The 24,019-nt window shown below is 35.9% G+C and overlaps 1 protein-coding gene across 3 annotated transcripts in view; it reads left to right on the top strand.

Moving 5' to 3' along the window:
* The window catches only part of LOC138703377 (carcinine transporter-like), a 47,530-nt gene that overhangs the window by 3,451 nt on the left and 20,060 nt on the right, over window positions 1-24,019 (top strand). For 2 of the 3 annotated variants that reach the window (XM_069831221.1, XM_069831205.1), the window contains exons 2-5: window positions 15,024-15,301; window positions 16,524-16,633; window positions 19,256-19,421; window positions 21,070-21,227. In XM_069831221.1, the coding sequence (XP_069687322.1) occupies window positions 15,048-15,301; window positions 16,524-16,633; window positions 19,256-19,421; window positions 21,070-21,227 (688 nt within the window). In that variant the 5' untranslated portion in view covers window positions 15,024-15,047. Of the gene's footprint in view, window positions 1-5,891; window positions 5,970-15,023; window positions 15,302-16,523; window positions 16,634-19,255; window positions 19,422-21,069; window positions 21,228-24,019 lie in introns of all 3 variants that reach the window. The other variant, XM_069831212.1, reaches the window with a different exon arrangement.

Raw genomic sequence — 24,019 nt, 5'->3', positions numbered from 1 at the left:
GATTACATCATCATCATCATCGTCATCCATACGATTTTATAGAGTGAACGAATTTGCATTGTAAGTTAAATTTTATTTACGGAAGTAGAAGAGAACGTATTCCTAAGTTGCAAAAAATCATTTTCGAGATATCGGCAGATTTGTATGAATTCTCCAAAAACCATACGAGCAAGAAGTTTTTGGCATACATACTCTCATCTGTCTGCAGAGATTTTTGTTAGAAACTATTGGTGTGTTCATTCGTTCTTCCGGAAATTATGGTTATGAAATAACGCCATTTTACTAATAAGCTGGCATTTATATTAAAAATTAAAACAAGATTGTGATTTACTAAAACAGCTTCAACGAATTTACCTCTTCTACGTTGTGTTTTTACAAAAATAAGTGTCCCAAAAGAAACAGGGAATTTATAGTCTTATACCTCAAGAAATTTTTGTCAAAGACGTTTATTAATGTGTAAAAATGTGTGCCTACAATAAAAAAAAATGTGCAGACAAAAACCTGAAATCCTAACCCAGCTCTGATAATTTAAGATATATAGAAGGAAGCTTAGTTCTTGTTTGCCGCTGTATTAATAAAACTACAGCTAAGGAGTATAATGGATCTTGGAGTGAATATTGGAAGCTCTCTTTTTTGTTGTTGTAAGTTTTAGGCTATATCCCTGCAGCAGAGGTTACAATAAATTGCGATTTTTTTTATGTTTTTATTGTCGCTTTAACATAACAAAAGTAATATCGCGACATTCTTTACACAAACTTATTTTAACAATAAAGTGACATTTAACAAGTTAATTACAGTAAATATTAAACAAATTTATAAAATAATCCATTTAGGTCTAATTTGAAAAACTAGTGCAGTAAGATGATTCACCAAGAGATTTTGCTATATCGATAGGGATTTTTAATTGTTGTCGTAATTACATATTGAGGACAGTCCTGGATGATGTGCTTCACAGAAAGAGTTTCACTGCAAGTGTTACAAACTGGAGGAAGTTTCTTCTTTAATAAATAACCATGTGTGAGCTTGGTAGGTCCAATACGTAGTCGGTTGATGAGAACTTGATTCCTTCGGAATATACATTTAATTGGATAGGATAAACTGGAAGCAGTTATAATTTCCCTGAGTTTGCTAGTAGATGTTTGAAGCCAATTGGAGATCATTTAATTTTTTCTTAAGGTGAGTGGCTATATCATTATGTCAAGTGTCAATGTTCATATCTTGTATAGGACAACGAGTTGCTTCTTTTGCTGCAATATCAGCCTGTTCATTTTCATGCAGACCTTGACGGGAAGGGATCAAGATTACGACAATTTGCTTTAATTTATTGTAAATCTCAGTATAATAATTTTGAATTTCATTGATCAGTGGAGGTTTAGAGGATGAGTTATGTAGGGCTTTTATAGCAGATTTACATATAGTAAATAGTAGATACCGATCGCCATCAGGGTGTTTCAGTACATTCTGATAGGCTTTTTAATTGCATACAGTTCAGAAGAGTAAACTGTATAAAATGTTGGTAAGGCAGGGTGCGAATTAAGATTTCTGATGAGGGGGGGATAGAATCCTAGAGAGAGGATACCATACATAAAATTATTATCATCCTCATTCTATACGGCTCAACGCTTGGTCGCACTGAGTTGCTTGTCTTGCATCTTGATCATAATAATAATTATATTCGTGAGCAGGCTTAAGATGTGTAATTCCTAAGTTACTGACTGTTGTCAGCTTGCCGGTTTTAGCATTTTCTGATGCCTACAGAAGTTTTTTTCCCTCCATTACATGAACGATGCATAGATTAGGTATGCATAGATTAGATATATGTGAAAAAATATAGAGCACTGATGGACTAAGGTACAGTAACAATGGGGAAAGTGAAATGTAGCGACAGTGTTTGTTTGAGTCAGAATGTTACCAAATTCAAACAGGTGTTCACAACTGATGACAAAATACTTTTCTGTAAGGCTTGTAAAGAATTATAGTGACAAACCAGCAAGTGACGCACACTAAGGTGGACATAAACACACAGCAGTCTGTGACATTGCATGCCATAAATATGCAAGGCTGACATCTTGTTGTAGGCACATTTTCACAGTAAAAGTCAGTGTTTCGTGATAATCGGCGCAACTTTACGATGCCTACTTTAAGCTTCGTCTTCGCGGTTCATCACTCACCAACTAGGTTACTGGGAACTTCGAGTGAGTACTTCTTACACCCTACCATAAATGCAGTTCATATTTTTAAATATATTTTTTTGTTTTGAAACATAGGCCTAAATCAACAAATTTAAAGGATATTAATGCAAAAAAATAATAAATATTTTCGTAAGTAACCTAAAGAATAAGAATACTGAAAAATACTAAAATTACGGAACAAAAAAAAAATAATATTACCATCATATAAATTTCTTAGGTTAATCTAGTGATTATTTTCAACTTACAAAACGACTAAGTACGAGTAACTACTAATAGGCCTATTTTTTCTATGGCCAATGCGTGGAAACAATTTGTTTTACTTTGGTATCTAACATGTTAGGCCTTTCAAGGCCGAAAACCTTAATGAAGATGGCTGTAAGGAAGGTCCAGGAATGCGTTTTTGAGCGTAAGGAAAGTAGCTTCCTTTCTATTTCTTTATTAAGCGAGAGAGAGAGCCTTAAGGATGCGTTCAAGGATCGCTCCAGAATTTCGCTCTTGGGCTCACATTGGTCCATTATGCACATTATATGCGGTGATTGTTTCATTCCGACAAGAGGCTTGGGTGATATTTATGAATCCAATGCTGCCTGGTGGACCATCCTAATTCAGCCCTTTACCCCCATATGAGTGCCTGACATACTCCAGGACCTCGGGTCTCAAGCCCTTTATCGGAAACCAGTACTACACCCAAGATTTCACCCCAATTTATTTTTTACTATTGCAGATGGTACATGAAATGAAGGGGAAGCGGAGAGTATTTGTAGAATGAAAGAGAGAAATTGAAGTATCATGGGAAAATTCTCCCCAGCATCTGATTTTCTCCGTCACAAATTCCATCACGACCTGACAGAGAACTGAAAATGGGCCATTTGGATGGAAGATCAGCACGGTAGCGCTGAGCCACAGACGCGGCAAAAGAGTGTGTTCTCTTTGCCTTCTGAAGACCATGAATGAATCAGATATTCTCACTTCGTTTGTCTGAACACGATGCTATTTGATATATGATAGTGTTTATTCTTCTACTAATCATTCTGGTTCTGGCGGCCCTTCACATTTCTGTATTCGGGCCAGCAGTCCCATTCTTACACTATTTACAACTTTCACACTACCATAATCACACTTTCTTTGTTCATCCAATATGTCCTCCATGTCCATTCACTACACTTGTTACTCACTATATTTCTACATTTATTACCTAACTCTTCTTACGTTCTAATCCTATCTTATTTTATATCCTATTCATACCAATTTCCTTTACTAGTCCTACATTCCCTATTTATTATACGATTATGCTACGATTCTGTTACTAACTCGCCCTTATATTACATACATAATAATCTTAGTTACATTCTAATATTAACTTAACATTTGTATATATTATCTCTTCATCCCTACTGATACCCATTTAGGCTAATCTTTACTCTTAGCTCATCTACTCTTACCATCTTTACAGTACATACTACTCTGCCAACTATTTCAAAACGAAACAAAAAGTATTATTTTATTTTTATTGTTATTATTATTACACCGTTAAAATAATAATAATAATAATAATAATAATAATAATAATAATAATAATAATAATAATAATAATAATAATAATAATAATTACACCGGTAAAATAATGATAGTAATAACAATAACAATAATAATAATAATAATAATAATAATAATAATAATAATAATAATAATAATAATAGCTTCAAAAATGACCATAAAATATTAATCAACAAGAATTTTGTTGTAAGACCTGAGGGAAAATTGAGAATGTGCAATAGCAAATGAACTAATTATTGCCACTGGAAGTCATTATTTGTCTCACGGTACTCAAGAAGTCATCTAAGATGAGAGTGGCACAGAAATGGTTCTTACTGCACTGTGAATGTCATAATACGCTCTTTCCATACTCATTTGCTTAAAATTTATTCTTAATATCATCTTGTCAACCGGAAACAGCTTGTTCAGATGCTGTAACAGAGACGTAAAACGAATATCTTCATCTTTCTTGTCCAATCCATATCTCATGTTTTTCTTTTATATTACGCCAATGTTCCTCCCTCTCTATTTCCAGTAGCACTTTGCCTGTGGAATCAGACCGCACTCGTTTTCTTACACTTGTTTTGAATTATCCTTGTCAGCATCGGCAGGAGGTCACACGGTCATAAATATCACAATTGTACTGTGGATTACATCGAGAGAACGGATGGAGAGAATAATGACTTGTCTTGCAACAACAGCCAATAATTAGAAAGCTAGTTTCAGGCAGCTACTCTGAAAAATCAAACCTATTTAAATCTCGCTGAACGGCGCGATGCGCGGCGAGATGAACGGCTTCAACATATTCTCACGTTGCGTTGTTTTCTGATCACCACGCGGCGAGGTGCAAGGCGTGGTGCGCGGCGAAGTGAAATACTCCAGCGTGTTTTCACGCTAATGCAGTGGCGGTTCCTCGGGGGAGGGAAGGGAGGAACGTCCTCACATTTTCTTCTTTTGAAATTAAATACCGAATAAAATATGTGCCTTGAAATTCGAGGAAGATTCCATAATTTTTAAGTTCACAGCTACAAGAAAAACTCGGTTGATCGAATTTTAAACGACGCGCGCTCATGTGCTGTAGAAAACTGTGAGAAAGATGCGAGATTGTCTGTGTAGAGGAAAGGCACTCCATTCCTCCTCTACTGCAGTTAACACACATAGACAACAGCGCACTAGCGGCCAGAGAAAGAAGCAGAGTTTTAAAGCAAGTAAATGAATGGAGAGGGAGGAGATCCTCCTCTGAATCAGTCATGGGCGGGAAATAGAAACCGACTGGTCGTGCAGCAAGCTCGCTACCGCTGCCATCTAACGATGTTACATTCAACCGGACTATAACACATCTAAGAGGAGACAACAAAAACAGTTTTAACGCAACGCTATGAAAGACACCATGTAAACATTTTTTAAATTTTAAATCAAAAATATTATTCATTATATTCATTGCACATTATATAGGCTACTATTCATGGTTTGAAACTTTCGTGGATATTATTGCAAGTTAAAGTCGGGTTTATGTAAAACAAAGAGGAAGTAGTTTTACGTAGTTAGCTCCTAAAATTCACTTCTATTCATTGTTTACTAGACAGGGCAACAGCCAAGTTGTCAGTTTTGTACAAATATATTTGAAACTGAAAGTAGATACTCCAAACTACATCATTTTTAACATAAAAATTAATCGGCCACCGGCAGCTTTGAACAATAATGATAGTATGACTTTACAAGAACTCTTCAAAAGTATGTGATTCTGAACTTGTAAAATGTACATGTAGCAACACAGACCACGTGGGTGGGTGCAGTGTTCACGCTTTCCTCAGATTATTTCCCATTCCCATTTCCATTTCCGTAAAACGGTTCCGATTACGACTTAGTAGCTAGTCTCTTCCAACATGTGTGATGCTGTAGTGTGCTCAAAAATGCTACGAGGTTGTGGATTTCCTTGTAATTGTTCATTTGTGCAATTATTCAACAATGAATGGAAGTGAAATCATAATATATTTTGGACAATTTAGGAAACTCAGTTTACAAGAACAGATTACTGCTATACAGAAGGGAAGGCCAACCCCAACACTACCTGGTCTTACATGTATGCATGTAGGCTAATTTGTAGCATGTTTCATTCAAGAAGGTGTCATTTGTGCTGTTAATTTCTTTCCTCCTCTTAAGAAATATGCAGGAGCCGCCACTGCGCTAATGGTAGCAGTCATGGCAGAGGAATAACTCAACGGCTCCAGGCTTCACTGGGTGAGAAATATACTGTTATCAGTTGTATTAAATTCAACTCTACTCTGTCCAATGTTGCAGGGGATCTATCTGTTCTTGCTAAAGTTCTTGCTAATGAAGATCATGTAATTATAGTGGGGGTGCAGGAATGGCTTAGACAGGAGATGTACACAACATTGCGCAGAGGAGTGGCATAGGTACCAATATAAAATTGTCTCAAATGAAATTCAGCATGTTTTGCCATTAGATCTATGCAAAAGATAGTAAATATCAATATCTTAAAAACAATATACGTACTTCGTACTTCGCATACTTCCACTCTGTAATGGGTTTTGGAATAATATTCTGGAGAAATTCTATAGATAGTAATAGTATATTCCTACTACAAAAAAGAGTTATTAGAATAATGGCACAGTCTAGTGTATGCAGTCACGAAGCTTGAGTTGTGAGGGTGCTAGGAACAATAGACTGTATTGGTACTATTTCGCATTGTCTGTAATGAGACGAAAGTGCGCTTCGAGTCTCGCTCATCATTCTCGAAATAGCATTTGGTCGACGTGGAAAGATTTCGTAACTTTGAATAACATACATCATTGAAATAAATAACATTAGAGATGTTTAATTGATACAGAAAGACAAAGGAAAACAGTATCACAGTTATCAAAATATTCTAGTTTTACTATCAGATATTATTTATGGTTATATAAATAAAACAAAACTCTCAAATAAATTTGAATTTCTAAGAAACTTGAAATTGTATACTTGATCTCAAACATACGAAAAGAAATTTTCTAATTTTTTAATAAGGGCCTAGTAATTAAATAAAGATTGGGGAACGGATTACTACACTGAATGGCAGAGATGATGTTTCAAATAGACTACTTGGTTGTTTATACATATAACAGGTGTCAAAAGTTTATTTTTACTGTATAGGTTATTTTATTAACTTGTAAAAGTAGATTTTTATTGTACCTTGTGTATCAGGGTTTATTAAATTGTATTATAGATTTTTTGTTTCCCGATTTTGAAGGATCTAATTAATTATTTCAAAACAGATAAAAGTTCAGTCTGGTATAAATAACTGTGATGATTCAAGGCTGCTTGACGTTCGAGATTTGATCACTCCCGAAGTCCCTATGTTTTGAACGTTTGCTTACAAGCAGTCAACGACAGGAAATACTGTCGTGCGGGTTTTCAGCTTTGCGGGCGCTGTTAGTCTTGCATTCTCGCTCGTTTTTCTCTAGTATGAACTATGTAACGTCGTAATGGATACCGATAGTTATCGATAAATCCGCTCAGTCTCTCTATCCCCACTCGCAGTTGCTCCGCACACAAAGTGCACGTCAAGTTCTGATAAGGTGCACCGAGGCAGACACGCTATCAACAAGCGTAAACTGTACTGTCGACCTCGGGAACAAATGCTGCATTCTAAATTAAAGTTGCACTTCAAGTGGCATAAATATACGCGATGTATCTGCCTGCTGGTCAAGAGAGTCTGAACACTCTAAACGCTAAGCAACATAACCAGCAGATAATGTCAGAATTCTTTCCTGTTGCAAGGTAACACGGATGCATTTATTAATAATTTTAAGAACATAATAATTAAACTCACTGATTAACTACTAAGTTATTTAAATTAATAAAATAACGACTTAACTGTGTTAATATTTTAAATAACGATGTTACTGTACCTGATTGACTAGTTTCGATGTTATTTTCATCATCTGCTGAATCTGATTATATAAGTGTTCCTATACAGGAATTGACGGGAAATATATATATATATATATATATATATATATATATATATATATACGTTTCCGGACATATGTTTCTTACAAAAAAATTGCTCTATTTGTCTCCCTCTGCCACGACAAGAAGCTTTCTAACAGTCATGCCAATACACTGACATGATATTCGTTACATGAGTAGGTATATCGTTGTTGATTTTATGAAATCTCCGATGTGATAGTACACAAATTAATTTTTCAGGAGGAAGGAAAAATTAATTATTAGTCAATGGGCATACGTAAAAATATGAAATACTTCGGTTAAAAACGTTGGTGAATATGATGAACATAAATGACACCATCGAGGGTCAGTGTAGGCCTGTTAATGTTTAATTATTTTTTTCTTCCTCCTGAAAAATTATTTTCTGTACTGTCTCACAGGAGGTTTTATAAAATCAACGACGATATAGCATTGTAGCCTACCGAATCATTTAGACAGACTCGTGACTTTCGTTCTTGGGTAATGGAGAGACAAATAAGTTATTAATTAGAAAATTGTTCGGTCGAACAATATACATTCATTAAAGATTGGTGTAACGCTAATGAAATGCACCATCAAATTGCAATCTCGGTTGAAATATTGAAATGTTTCATTCGAGCACACTTCCACGTACTAAAAATGTCATTTTATTACATAGGTTGAAATTCATTTTCGCAGCGGAGGTAATAATCGCGATAACTGAGAATAATCGCTATCACTATTTCTCTTACATTATTACTTGTTGTGTTCTTCAATCCAGAAGAAAATGGTATTAGATTGTAATTTTATTTTCGGTCCCTGAATTTTGTTACAATATTCGTATGTTACATTTCTCATAGTGACAATGAGAATAGGTAAATTTAACCATAGTAAAGGTACGGTCACATGTCGCTACTTTTGCTGCGCAACTTTGTACTGCAGCTGCAAAAGTTGTGTGTCGTGTTCACACTTAAGTCAAAAACAGCGCGCTGCACGCTACTTGTGCCGTTTCATTTCGGCACGTCTTTCTTTTCCTTTCTATTTCTTTTACATTTTTCTGTCTTTATACTTTTCTCTGTTAGTTTTAATTATTCTAACTCTTCATAGATGGCTTGTAGGTTTTTCCTTTCTGATCTAGGTGTTCTTACTTCTCGTAGATGGCTTCTTTCCTCTCACCTTTCTGTTTTCCCGTAGTCTATGGTGTTCTTTCTTGTAATCTGTGATGAGTTGAAAACAAGGGCCTAGCCTATGGCTGGCGAGTGATTGGTATTTAGTATTTATTGCTGATTGGTTGATATCCTGGGGAGAAATTAGTATTTTTCATTACGTTTTCTGATTGGTTAAGATAGAGACGCCGAGTTTTTCTTTCGATTGTAGCGTCAGTCTGGTGGATGGACTCATTCAGGTGGGATGTGTGCCGGCAGTTGTGAATGTTTCGAAGGGCACGGGCTCGAATGTAGACCGGGGATCGAACGGGGTTCGATAGTTCTACTAGCAACACCGTAGCCGAACGAGTTGTGGGAACCTGCGATTGGATCGCGGAAGATATTCGTGTGGAGTTTAGCGGAGAGTTTTGTGATATACTAATTATCTTGAACTGCATTCATTTTTCTGTCTGACTAGCGTGCAGTCAACTCTGGTTAAATACCGGTCGGTATTTTTATTTCAGGTTATTCTTTCTCTAGCTGTGATATAACTAAAAGTCTACCACAAACTACAAGGAGTTCAGTGAGTTGGTTTTGGTTTACGTTTTACTTAGTTATTGCAGCAGAACGAATTTGACGAGTATGAAATTCACAATGAAAGCACCCATTGTTGTGTGACGTTTGAGGGGTGGCCAATTTGAGTGTAACGGCTATGTGTGTGCTGAGTGTTGGTTATGTCAAGGTTGTATGACAAGATGGATGCCAGCGAGGGGGAGTACCTACCTATGTAAGGTAATTAGCTGGATTTGATTAATATTACTCTGCGAAGAAGATATTTTCTGTGCTACGAATTTATTTTGTTGTTTATTCTAAATAAATGGTTGTGTTTAACATTGGGAGTGTGTGTTGTTACTTAACTACCTCGACACGTAGATTACCATCCTGATCATAACGTTTCATGGCAGGGTTATTTGGTATTATTAAGATATTTATCTTTTATTTCATTAACAAAGAAGACCCACCTCGACCCAGCGGCGGTGCTACTTTTCGTGCTGCGCAACCGGAGCGCTGCAAAAGTTGCAACTGGAGGTTGTGAGTCTGTTCACACAGAAGGCGCTACTTTTACACCCGCAGTCTAGTTGAAGCTTTCCATCTCCGTTTTGACTTTTCAATATACATTTTGTGGTTATGTCGGCATTAGAGTTTCGGATTATGAAACTCATGCGATAGCTTAATTATTTATTATTTCCTAACTAGTTCAGAAATTGGCATTATTTTTTACTATAAAGCTACTAAAAAGCCTATATACCTAAATGATAGCCAACACCATATTCACGTAATCAATGTTGGCAGCCCTCCTGTTTGAAATTACGCCACGAAAAATTAAAAAAAAAAAAAATTAATTATATCACTAGCAAATATACTCTGACTACATTTAGTACTTTACAAATAATTTATTTTCATCACATCTAACATTAAACTATATCCAAACAATAAAAGGATCATTGACACATTTGGGTGGCAACACTGGTCTCAACCGCTAAAAAAGTTTCAACAAAACCGATATCAAAACTGAAAATCTGAGAATCCTGTTCACACGTCGCTACGTGCAGCATGAAAAAGTAGCGGGCAGCAGGTTCGGCAGCCGCTACTTTTCGGGTTGCACCGTTGTTCACACATCGCAGTACGAAAGTTGCGAAGTTTTTTTGTACTGCAGCGCTGCAAAAGTAGCGACGTGTGACCGTACCTTAATACTTCAGGGCAAGTTTCCACTTCCATATTTAATGACGGTGATATTTGCTGCTCTCTTCAGAAGCCCTTTCTAAGCTCCGTGCAACAAGCCACAATTATTGTGTGGTGAATTGTGTTTTTATGTTCTACAGAATTTTCTTAGATTTTTGGAATTATCAAGAAAACAATGTAAGTATTTAATGTTCTACTGTAATGTATAAACAATCTGGTCATTGAATAGCGACACTTATGAACTCCATAATAGCCATATTTCGCTGGGAAAAATAAAAAATATATTGGCGTAGAGGACAGCAGTGTATTTCTAGACGTATTAGGACAATAACAGTCACAGCAATCACCATTTTTTGCAACTGATAGTGATTCCCAACATTCAACACATCTAATGGATTATATGACTATATAAATTGTAACTACTAAAATACTATATTTCTAGTTATATTTGTCGATAAAGAAATGTATATCTACCTTGCACCATCCTTCCAAGTAAAGGTCGAACGAAGAAGCTGCTGTTATTCTTGCAAATCTGAAAGGAGATCAAGCTTCACGTGAGAGCAAGAACTTGAAATTGCGGAACATGTGGGCCAAAAGAAAATAGGAAACATGTGCGTTTGTCGCCCATCAACCTGCGACGAGCAGCAATATAAAAAACTGTTTTACTTGTAGTAAAGATCCTCATACAGCTGGAGGAGACTGGCTTCAAATATTTCTGCATAGTAATCTATCTACATGTACTTCAGTACTGAAACCAGAATTCACTAGCATGGCAAAGATCAAATGATTTATGGGGTTAGATATAACTTACAGCAGTAAAATTGTGGAAATATTCAACATTCTTTTTTCCATTACTGTATCTTCTACAATAATTAAAATCAATAATGTGTAAAACACTGTCCTTCTGCTATATGAAAATAATATTCTTATGATTTAAAAAAATATTTATACCCTATATATATATATATATATATATATATATATATATATATATATTGTTTTCAAAATTCAAAACGGTGGCAGTTCACTGTGCAGTGATGAAGCGTTTTTCTCATAACTCAAAAACTATTCAACATTCTGTGATGAGATTTTTTGTATGTGTTTATCCATGACATGCAAAATCACTTCTCTACCTTTGATAGATTGTCTGATAAAAAATAAATTCATTTAAAAAAAGGTCAAATATTAATCACAAAATTAAAAAATATATATTTATTAAGGAATATAGTTGAAAGAGCATGATATTGTAAACATGAGTTTCAGCAATAAAATAAAAAAGAGAGAACATGAAAAAGTTAAAAAATGTACGAGTTATGGGGGAAACGCTTCATCACTGCTTAGTGAACTGGCACCATTTTGAACTTAAAAAAATATACAAATATATTTTTATGAAAGACATCAGAACAAAGAATTTGAGTGACCTGAATACAATATACATGAACAGTATAATGCGATTTGAAATATTAAAGAAAAAAGAAAGTTACTTGTTGAAGGCAAATAATGTAAGTGGATTAATTTAAATAGAGATGATGATGTAATATTTAAAGAGAATCCTTGATAATATTTATAAGAATAGACCTTACATAATCAAAAGGAATGTGAAGTTCCTTAAGATAATTCCATGTGAATTTTGTAATAGAACTCTACTGCCAAACAGCAAACCAATGACAGCCATTGTTTAAGAGGGACGTTGTACTTTTGAGAAAGATACGGCAGACAAGGTTCATATATAGACTTCTTCTCAATATCAACTTCGGTGGCCTGATTTAGGTTCCTTTCGAAACGGATAGTAGGATCAAGAACAAAAGCCCGTTTTAAGCGTGCATTAATAGCAATAATGTCTGCCTGTCTGAAAGAACCATCTGATGATACACAATGTACTTCCTCATGAATCTCCCAATTTAAAGTTTTTAACGATGTCCCCAAAGCATGTCGTACACGATGATGTCTAGCATTGAACAGCAGCTCGCCTTTAGGACATTGTCCAAGCACGTGTCCAAGTGTTTCAAGTTCACTGCAGTCTGGATGACGATAAAAATCGTAAAAATATATTTTTTTTTTCATATAGCAGGACAGTGTTTTACACATATTAATTTTCATTACTGTACAAGCTACAGTAATGAAGGAAAAAATGTTAAATATTTAAAAAATTTTACTTCTGTAAGCTGTATCTAACTCCTTAATAAAAATAAAATATTACGACACATTATTAACACTGAAAAAGGTTATGAATGAATTTGCACACCATAAAATATACCATGTATGAGACAGGAGTGGGCGCAGTACAAGAATCAGGGAACATTTTAACGCCGAAAGGGCAACGTGAGCCTGAAGGGTTTAATCAAGCTGTGAAAGGAAAACTATATAACAATAGTTTATGTCATCAAAACAGTTGTTGTTGGTTTTTTATCCCCCACTTCATATATTCTTTCCTGCAGTTGAAAAAAATAATCTCTAGGAACTTAATTCATGTACTCGAAGAACGGGTGGTCAAATCAGAAACAGTTCATGTTATACTTTGAACATTTATTTGGCCATAATAAACCAAGTCTCCAAGAACCATACTTCTTGTACTTGACAACCACTATAGCTTCACAACGAATGATTCATGCGCGTTTCACAACCAAAGCACCTTAATAATGTGTTGAGGCTACCCCATGCATCACGCCGCCCACATTTGCTAAGATATATAATTTTTTCGATTATTGAGGAAGATATGTCACAGAGAATATGACATTTTAATGTGGGTCAAAGCTTATCATCAGTCCTAAAAAACTCGCTGTCTTTTTTAAACGTTTTGAGGACGAAGTGGAGTACATTTTCTATTGAAGGTTAGTTTTAATTAAATATTTCTTAGAACATGTTATTTTTAATTAGTTTTCATTAAATATTTCTTAGAAAATATTATTTTTAATCTATTTATTTTTAAAGCTGATTAGTATTGGATTAAACAGAGAATGACTATGAATAAGCTATAAAGAACTTACTAAGTCAACGTAAATTTCGTCTCATGAGATCCAAAATTTACCGTACTAGGTTCCCTATGCTTTGGACTATTCTCTTACTTTGTATGGTTTTGGTAATAATGCATGCTTAGAAGAATAATATCGTTTCATTGCTTTTAATACTAAAATACGTTTTCATTCGTTTTTGCACGATGTAACTAATTTTTATAGGTATCCTACAAGCAAAACTCAGCTCAGACTCCTCGAGCCGCGCACGCTATACCCCTCTTACCCCCCTGCAGTAGGCGGATTCTTTAATAAGCGGCTACTGGTATAGCTATCACGGCTACGGTTGCAGACATGTGCACTCAAAGAGCAGCTGTAACGATAAACAATTAAGTGAATATAACATTACAAGATGTCAACATCGTCTCTTTCTAAGTCACAATCGGTGCCTATCTTCACTGGAATTGTCCTCATATTTAAATTTTAAATATTTAAATTAAATTAAATTAATATTTAATGTAAAACGCTATGTGACTCCCTGACTCTGTAGCAATAACACATGTTCAGTTCAGCACAAGAAGATAATACGTGCGCATGCGCATAGTGCCGGTAGTGTGATTGGAGACGGAGAGCATGCTGGGAAAGGGAGCATACATCATCTGCGCGAGACAGTCACGCCCGCTGGTTTCTGCGCACTGAGTTTTGTTTATTGGATGTTTATAGTACTTACGCATATTATTGACATCTTAGCCATCTTAAATTAACAAGCCATGCTGTTGTTAGAATTGTCAACGTTGGAATAGGGCTGAGTTTAGAGTCAAGTGCGTGAGAATGATCGAAGATCGTAATGAAACTTTAATTTAAACTAACATTTAATTTTTAAGGGTGGATATTGTTTTAAAAAATTGCATGTTTTTACTGTATTAATTACGGGGAAAAATATAACTGTAAGAATTACTACAATCGTGTTTTATATTTATTTAACTTGGACAATAAAAATACAACCAGAACCACAAATCAATGAAGAGGTTTAGCCTCCTGTTCAGAGTTCTATTGAGAATCGGCATGTTTAATTCCACTACCTGGAATTCTCGATCTCATGTCCACTTCAATCATTATTAATTGACATCATCATCACCATCATCACCATCACCGCCCACTATATACTGGATACAATGACTAATTTTTTTTCTCAGTCTTCTGAAGATTATGAAGCAACATTACTAAACAATCAAAAGCAGTGCGATTTTCTGGTCATGTAGTCAGCGTGGACCAAGGCGCTCGCTTAAGGCTAGGATGAATACAAGAAAGGGACATACCCAGGACAGAGGGAATATAATGCTTAACGAGTTTTAAATTAAGCTCCAGGCCTCTGAAATGATAAATCAGGCTCTGGTCATCATATCCAGTATTCCTAGTGTTGACGAGTTAATGCATTAATACTTTTATGTAGCATTTCCAACAATTTAATTTTGAAAATCGACTAGTTCTAGGTCACACTGTCTGGAAACATGGATCTCACAGAAACAAAGGAGAAGAATCCCGAAGATGACGTGTTCAACGATCTTTTGGAATACGTCGGAATGGACGGAAAGTTTCAATCACGGTTCAATTACTTCTTCAATATGGGCTTTATCATGGCCGTGGCCATGCCGTCCTTCAATGTCATCCTGGCCGTCAGTTTGCCTAGCCACTGGTGCCACGTGCCGGGAAGAAATGAGACAAACTTGACTGTCGCCGAGTGGAAAAGACTCACAATTCCCAGGTGAGAAAGTATAATAATAATAATAATAATAATAATAATAATAATAATAATAATGCATTTATTGTTTAACTGTTTCTATAGTGCGATCAAAAAGTCTCTCCGCAGCTCTAAAAGTTCTAGTAACCCTAGAAAACAACGCTGTAGAAAGTTGGCACTCCTCCATTCATTCCGGTTTGATAGCCTCGCACATCCAGTCCATCATAGGTTTAGCGGCCAGTGCTGCCACTTGAATTCTCTACCAAATACACTTGAATTCTCTGCCTAGCGGATTCTCGGCTACTCAAAGCACTGCGGAGATACTTAGACTATTATAGGTCACGTAATCAATCCAAATGATTTTAATTGCCCTCAGATTTTCTACTTTTTCTCCACTTTCATATATCACGGTCCCTGTGGGCTGATAAAACAAAGTCACGTAAACACATCATATAGCTAGTGAGAATGGTAACATCAGAGTCCGTGAATATCCAGAGTAGCGCAATCATCTAGTAGGCCGCCATTGTTAGTCCATTTCCATAAGCTTGGAATAGGAATATTTAAAATAAAACTCAATCTAGGCCAGTGTCCGTGGTTCTTAAAATCTTGCAGTATCCTCATATGAATTTCAACCCTCTAATTTCGGATCCAATGACTAATAATAATAATAATAATAATAATAATAATAATAATAATAATAATAATAATAATAATAATAATAATAATAATAATAAATTTTAAATGGTACGATATGAAGGATATTCTGAAATGAAACTGACGTGCGAGATCGATTATATTTAAATTTTATATAACTTTATATTTTAATTATTGAATCCATACAAGACCTGAAAGTAATGTTCAATTAAATGCAATTTATTTCAAAAACGCTACAAAGCACAAAGCTTCTTTAGAATTGGATAATAATCACTTGAATTGAAAATACACACAGAATATTATTACTGGTAGTGGTGGTGGTGGTGGTAATAATGATGATGGCGATAGCAATGACGTTATATTTATAAAGATGTGAAAAACAATTTTGTTAAGAAGCATTTTTTAATGTTATGAGATCCTTGTCAAAATTAAAATCGAATTACAGCTAATTATTGCACATTGCTGTGTGTGTTTTCGATAAAAACTTTCCAATGGAGAACAGACAGAGAATAATAAATAATATTAAGAATTCAGAACAAATCATAAACCTATTATTTAGTCATATTAATGATCGGTAGTACTTAAATTTCAGAGTAGAAGAGCCCGGCATGGACGAAGCTTTCAGTAAATGCACCATGTTCAATTTGAGTTTTCCATTCGATATTGGTACGTTACAACACGTCAACAATGAGACAGCAACAGGTAAGTATTACTTGTCTACTGTAAGTTTAGTTGTGGCAGAAATGCCAACCAATTGTTGGGAAAATTGTTCGCGAGTTATCAATATTTATTGAAGTCTCGTAGAAAGATAGAATAAAATAGAATATTATTTTATCACCCTTGTTTCTTCAAGACAGACCTGTTAACATATTTCTACAAGTCTGCCTTACTCTATAACTCAAGAGTTTCCTTCGCCAAGTCATAAGCCTAGCGGTTGCTCCCGTCGAGCATGGAATGGCCAAACCTATATGCGCTCTGTTATTCTGTACATTTTTATGCACTGCTTGGGTGGCTGACTGGCTGGCTTTATGAGGGTTGGACCCGAGATGATCGAAAAAAACCGTCATAGTGACACTTGTGGCGGACAAGGTCGCAGTTGGGGTTTTTCTTGGGGCTGTCCCGTTTTTCCCCATATTAGACATTTACATCATTCCGTCACCATTTCTCCATTTCGTTATCATTCCGCAGCAATCCCCTATCGCCGGCTGGCGACGCATGGAGGGGCTGGCCTAGGGACGAGTGTGGTTGCCTGCTCGAAACCTGGGTACACACAGAACCTTAGTGCGGTCAGCAGGTGTGGGTTTGAGAATGCACCACTATAAAAATCTTTTCGCTGTAAGAAAAATCCTAATGTAAACAATAGCACGTGACTGGAGTGAGGCTTCATTGGCCGCTGTTTGGCGCCATAGATTCTCAGTACTTGTTCCCGCCTACTGTTGTACATTCTGTTTCATGTTAAACAATTCCCGTTATTCGTCAAGTAGGCCTAACCTCACTACTATGCATTCGTTTGCCTAGGAAACATTTACTTTATAATTACTGCATTAAATTATTTTTAAGTCTTATGTCTTCAAAAAGGACAGTTGAGGATACAGAAGCCATACTTCAGTACCACGTGCTTACGTGAACAACTACCAGCTCAAGTGACGCCAGCTTGTTACAAGAACAGACTACCTCGGTATTACTGTTGGTATTCATCCGCGTTCATAGTACATAACAAAATATAAAAGTAGCTTTTCTTTTACATAACGTTTTACACATGAGTGGAGTTAAAATATGTTTCATCGTATTTAACAACTAGAATTCAATTTTTTATTTTCAAATAATACAAGATTGTGGTTTCCAAATACGAATTATATTTAGCTGCGTCATGTGAGTGTTTCGACTGGGAGCCAATCACGGGTATGACAGCAACGTGCTTATGTTTACATTAGGATTTTTCTTACAGCGAAAACAGTACAGCGCAATAGATCTCAACAGGTCGCAGTGCTGGGCCGTAGTGCCCCCTCTCCGTAAATTCCATTCTAGTCTCTCTTTTTGGAGGGGGTAGCTGCGAATAAATTGAATGAGAAGTTGCGGATAGCTTGGGGGTTGGACGAAGGGCTAACAACCCATCACCGTAAAAAAGAGCATGTTGCGAAACCCTAACTTAAGACTCGGAATGAGACTGATTCTTTGGCGCGAACACAGCAAAGGAATAAAATTATGAAATTTGATACTTGGAATATCACTAGTCTTTATAGAACAGAAAGGGTAACATTAGTAGCAAAAGAACTAGCTAGATATAAAATAGACTTTGTGGGAGTAGACGACGTTAGGTTAGATGGGAATTGAATATTGCCAATAGGAGATTACTTGTTGTACTACTGGAAAGGAGTTTTTAAAAACCGCTAGCGTCATAGGTAACTATGACCATTAAGAGATAGGTATAGTTTGAACTATAAATTATGATATAAATAAAATGTAGCGGGATAGTAAGTGAAAACTTCATACAAACTTTAAGTGAGCAAGATGAAACGAAACACAATCACTCCAAATAACAAAGCAATCCCATAGCAGAGATAAGTTAAATAAAGGCGTAAAAAAAACAGCGCTCTTCGCTGGAAAGAACATATTTATTAATATAATACCAGGGTGCTTAAAAAAGTAGGGTAATAAGAGCTGTTATGGACAAAACTAGATATACTGATACACAGTAGAAGTGCACTGGTACGCATTACTTTTCAACATAGTCACCATGTCCAAACACTTGTTCCAACGACAGACCAAGGCATCGACGTGGAATAGAATAAATCTGTGTTAAGTCCCTGAAGCAACGTTATGACAGTTTGTTGAACGGCCATATCGGTTTTGAATTGCTTGCCACCCAGGTGCGTCTTCAGCGCTCCGAAATATAGAAATTACTGGTTCCAGGTCGGGGCTGTAGGGAGGATGATCTAGTACCTCCCATCGGAAGCACCAAATTCACACTGTACACCTTAACAAGTTGACGATGAATTTCTGCTGATGAGGTGCCCTTCAGACGCAAAAACCGGATCACACTACTCACTTCCACGTTTGACTACGTTGCCATGGCCGCAGCCATTTTACAACTTCTATTGCGAGGGTCTCACGCAAAATATGCGCCATCTGCGTGACACAGCTGTGGAATGCTGCTGCGACCGGGTCGGAAAAATGGAACAAGGGGTAAAATATGTCACCCGTGAGAGCTCTTTTTACTTTACTTTTTGGATCATTCTAGTACTTAATAAGCAGCTTTCACGCATTCGATCCAGAAAGCACTGTGCCACCAACTCAAAGATTTTTCCACGTCTCTTCGTGCAGTAACATGTCAACATGGATGGGAGTACGACACGGACTGGTACTCCCTGACGGCTCCGTCCCAGGAGAACTGGGTTTGTGACAAGGAATTCTACGTGCCCAACACTTTGCTCTTCGCAAGAGTTGGAGAAGTGGCTGGCACCTTGGTATTTGGGTCCCTCGGCGACACGTAAGTAATTACATTCCTTATGTAATATTATCTTGTCTGGTTTCTTTGTCATACTTTTCTGAAGCACAAAGATGATATCGGTATGAACTTCAAGGTGAATGGCCACGAATATACTTTTCCTCAGCTCAACTGTATTGGGGTTTACGAATAACAAACATCTACCGCAGTAACTATGTAGGCGAATACATTATTGTATGATACATCTGATGGCTTTACTGGCCCATGTTTTTTATGCCTAGCAAGATACGACATTATGCATCATAACTCTGAAAGTAAGGATTTGCGGGAAAAGTTATATACAACTTTTAATCTCAGTTTTACCTCTATATTACACCTACAAAGTTTTTACAGGTATTTATTAATCACTCTATATAAAATAGACAAATTGACATAAAATTCAAATGTAACGACAGTAATATATGAAGGTCAAATACGTTCAGTTCACTTCAAGATAAATATAAAAATGAATTATTAGATACAAGATTAGGTTGGTTGAAATGACAAGGACAAGGAATGGCAGTAATTCAGTCATTACAGTATAAGGAAAGGTCTAGATGGATTTAGAGAAAGTGACAATAATTACACATTATTTCAATGATGTATAAAGTATGTATTGAAATAGGTGAAGGAAGTGAATAACGTTTTTACGCTGAAGAAAATCATGAACTTATGGACAAATATCTAACAAAAGTAATTATGCTAGCCATTTCCTTCATTCATTCATTTAGTGTTCTGCCCAAGGGCAGATCTTTCACAGCAAAACCAGCTTTCTCCAGTCTTTCCTATTTTCTGTCTTCCTCTTTGTTTCCTCATATATCATGATCCATATATCTTAATGTCTATCATCTGATATCTTCTTCTACCTCGAACTCTTCTCCCGTTCACCATTCCTTCAAGTGCATCCTTCAGAAGACTGTTTCTTCTCAGCCAGTGACCCAACCAATTCCTTTTCCCTTCCTGATCATTTTCAGCATCATTCTTTTTTCACCCAATCTTTCCAACACAGCTTCATTTCTTATTGCCTGTCCACTTCACACGTTCCATTCTTCTCTATATTCTAATTTCAAATTCTTCTATTCGCTTCTCTTCACTTCGTCGTAATGTCCATGATTCTGCCCTATACAATGCCACACCCCATACAAAGCACTTCACTAGTCTCTTCCTTAGTTCTTTTTCCAGAGGCCCGCAGAAGATGCTTCTTTTTCTATTACAAGCTTCCTTGGCCATTGCTATCCTCCTTTTGACTTCTTGACAGCAGCTCATGTTACTGCTTATAGTACACTCCAAGTATTTGAAGCTGTCCACTTGCTCTATTTTCTCATTTAGAATTCGCAAGTTTATCTTCTGTATTTTTCTTTCTATGACCATGCTCTTCATCCTATACCGCTCACAGCTGTCATTTACCTCCAGTAGCATATCCATTAGTATCAGCTCCTCTTCTGCTAACAACGCCATGTCATCAGCAAATCTTATGCACTTTATTCTTCTTCTTCCTACTACCACTCCTTCCATGCTTGAAAACAGTATTTCCTTCAGTAGATATTTTAAAAAGTTCAGGAATCCACTTTTTATCACAAAGAACATGGCATTAACCTCGTGTAGAATTAACAGTTGTCAAGAAGGTCTTTACAATATTTTTACCTTCCAGAATCGGCCGCCGCCCTGTGCTATTCTTAGGAGTAACAACTCTAGTTTTGGGTCGATGCATTACCGCCCTGACTGCAAGCTACTACAGCTTGTTTCTTGCAGCTAATATTATAGCTAGCCTGCCTGTAGCAGTAGTTTTCCAGTCACCTCTCATCATAGGCAAGTACTTCATATTTCTATCATTCTAGTAACATTGCTTGCTTTTGTATGTAATTAATAATAATAATAATAATAATAATAATAATAATAATAATAATAATAATAATAATGTATGTAATGCATATATTTACTTCACACTGCAAATGGATAAATATTCGGTGGCAGTGGTAACTAATTACACTCAATAATGGCAATTAATAATAAACACAATTAATAATAATTAATGCTAATAATAATAAATAATAATAGTATAATAAAATTAACAAGGAGCATCCTAAATTAAATGAAGCACGATCACTTAAAATAACATTTAAAGTAAATCTAATTTGTATGTCAACCTTAAGTTCGAACTAAAACCCACGAATATATGTTCCTACATGCACAAGTACATACCTTTCAGCACTACACTCATTTCGCTGTCAACTCACTCACTGCACTGGTACTACGACACATTTCATCTATACTATCCTGATTTCACTAACACTTCAAGAACATTTCACTGTTCAAATGCTTTGCTGTACCACTAGAAAGTATAAAACTTCACTTACACAAACACACTTCACTGACACAACACACTTCTTCACTGATACAACACTTCAAATAACAAAAGACCAACTGCACCCTTTAAATAGTGTGCATAATATACTACCGTCTATTAGTAAAGTCCTTAAGTCTATTTTTAAATACATTTTTGGTTATTTATTTTTATTTTATTGGGTTATTTTACGACGCTGTATCAACAACTCAGGTTATTTAGCGTCTGAATGAAATGGTGATAATGCCGGTGAAATGAGTCCGGGGTCCAGCACCGAAAGTTAGCCAACATTTGCTCGTATTGGATTGAGGGAGAACCCCGGAAAAAACCTCAACCAGGTAACTTGCCCCGACCGGGATTTCAACCCGCGCCACCTGGTTTCGCGCCCAGATGCGCTGACGTTACTCCACAGATGTGGACTTTTGGTTATTGATAAAACCTTTAGTAAGTTTGCAGGTAAAGCATTCCAATCCCTGATAGTACGATTGAGAAAACAAAACTTCCCAGTGTCCGTCCTCTGTCTTCTTTCCCTCAATTTATGTGAGTGGTCGTTCCTTGAAGAGTAATATGACGGCTGCAACCTATTCTTTATTTCTCTCCAGATAGGCTCACCTCTGTATGTTTTGAACATTGCGCATAATCGAATTCGCGTTCTCCTGTCCGTGAGTGTGTCCCATTTTAATGTTGAATTATTACGACAACGCTCGAGAGTCCGTTTTTTAATCTTTTCCAATGTTTTAATATGTTCTAATGTGTAATGATCCCAACATGCAGCATAATAATAATAGTAATAATAATAATAATAATAATAATAATAAACAAATAAATAAATAAATATAATCTCTTACTCAGTTATTTGAAATTCTTCTTGCTTGCTGGTTGTAAAACGCTGCTTTTAGCTGCTCTTCAATTACTAATTGCTCAACATGGTCTTCCCAATTTGTTGTGTGTAGGCGTACTTAAATTGTGTAACTACTGCTTGTAATTATTAGTTATTCCCCTTTATCCTTATTAAGCCTTCTATTCAGCAAAGTATAATTTTCAACTTTTTCTATTAATTTTTTCTGCAGTTTTCGTTGTCCACGGTTTTCCCCACATCTACTCTCATGTTTGGCGACAGAGGACAGTATCTCCGGCCATTCAGTGTGCTTGATACCGGACACATGGCTAGCCTGTCACGGAAGATGACTGATAACATGCTAAATGTGATGATTGAAGATTATAAATTAGGTAGTAAGAGGGTTGTGGTCATTATGTAATTATTACTATTCCGGTATTTATCTGGGGGGGGGGGGGACTTGGGAAACCATAAAAGACCCAAGATAGAGGGCCTTTAAAATCGAATCCTGAACACATTCCGAATACAAGGTAAGCACAGGCTACTAACCACGACACCATCATGCTCGGTTCTAATGATTTCAATTGCTACATATTCTGTTCGCGTCAACTTATTCCTCCTAATGTTCAAGATTAACAGCCACATAACAGAAAAATATCTAAACTCACATGACAATCGTTATACTTATAATAACATATTATAATTATTTGTCCATCAAATTAGAAAAATCTATACTAATAATAAATCTGTAGCCGAAATTTTTCTGGTAATTTTCGATTTTCCAAAAATATAATAACCACCCTGAAACCGAAAATCGCATTTTTGAAATTTTTGTTTGTATGTCTGCCTGTATGTTTGTTACCTTTTCACGCGATAATGGCTGAACCGATTTATATGAAAATTGGAATATAAATTAAGTTCGTTGTAACTTAGATTTTAGGCTATATGGCATTCAAAATACTTTATTTAAAAGGGAGGTTATAAGGGGGCCTGAATTAAATAAATCGAAATATATCGCTTATTATTGATTTTTGTGAAAAATGTTACATGACAAAAGTTTCTTTAAAAATGATTTTCGATAAATTTTATTCTTTACAAAAGTTTGATAGGACTGATATTTAATGAGATAAATGAGTTTTAAAGTTAAAATAACGCCATCTAAGACGGTGCAATGAATTAAGAACAAATGGACAATAACAATCTAAACAGGGGCCTTGAACATCAACAATCGAAAGCTACTAAACATAGCCTACAGAGAATATTTCTGTGTTTGTATAAAGTAATATCAGAAGCTAAATTAACCGATTTGTATAATTAATTATTATTTCACCATTGGAAAGTGTAGTTTCTCTAGATGGACATAATGCTATAATGTTATTATAGTAACGTCTGAGTAAATCGAGGACAGGTAAGATTAAA

Source organism: Periplaneta americana, chromosome 1, assembly GCF_040183065.1.
Source record: "Periplaneta americana isolate PAMFEO1 chromosome 1, P.americana_PAMFEO1_priV1, whole genome shotgun sequence".
Classification (NCBI taxonomy): domain Eukaryota; kingdom Metazoa; phylum Arthropoda; class Insecta; order Blattodea; family Blattidae; genus Periplaneta; species Periplaneta americana.
This window is presented reverse-complemented; position numbering and strand designations above follow the sequence as displayed.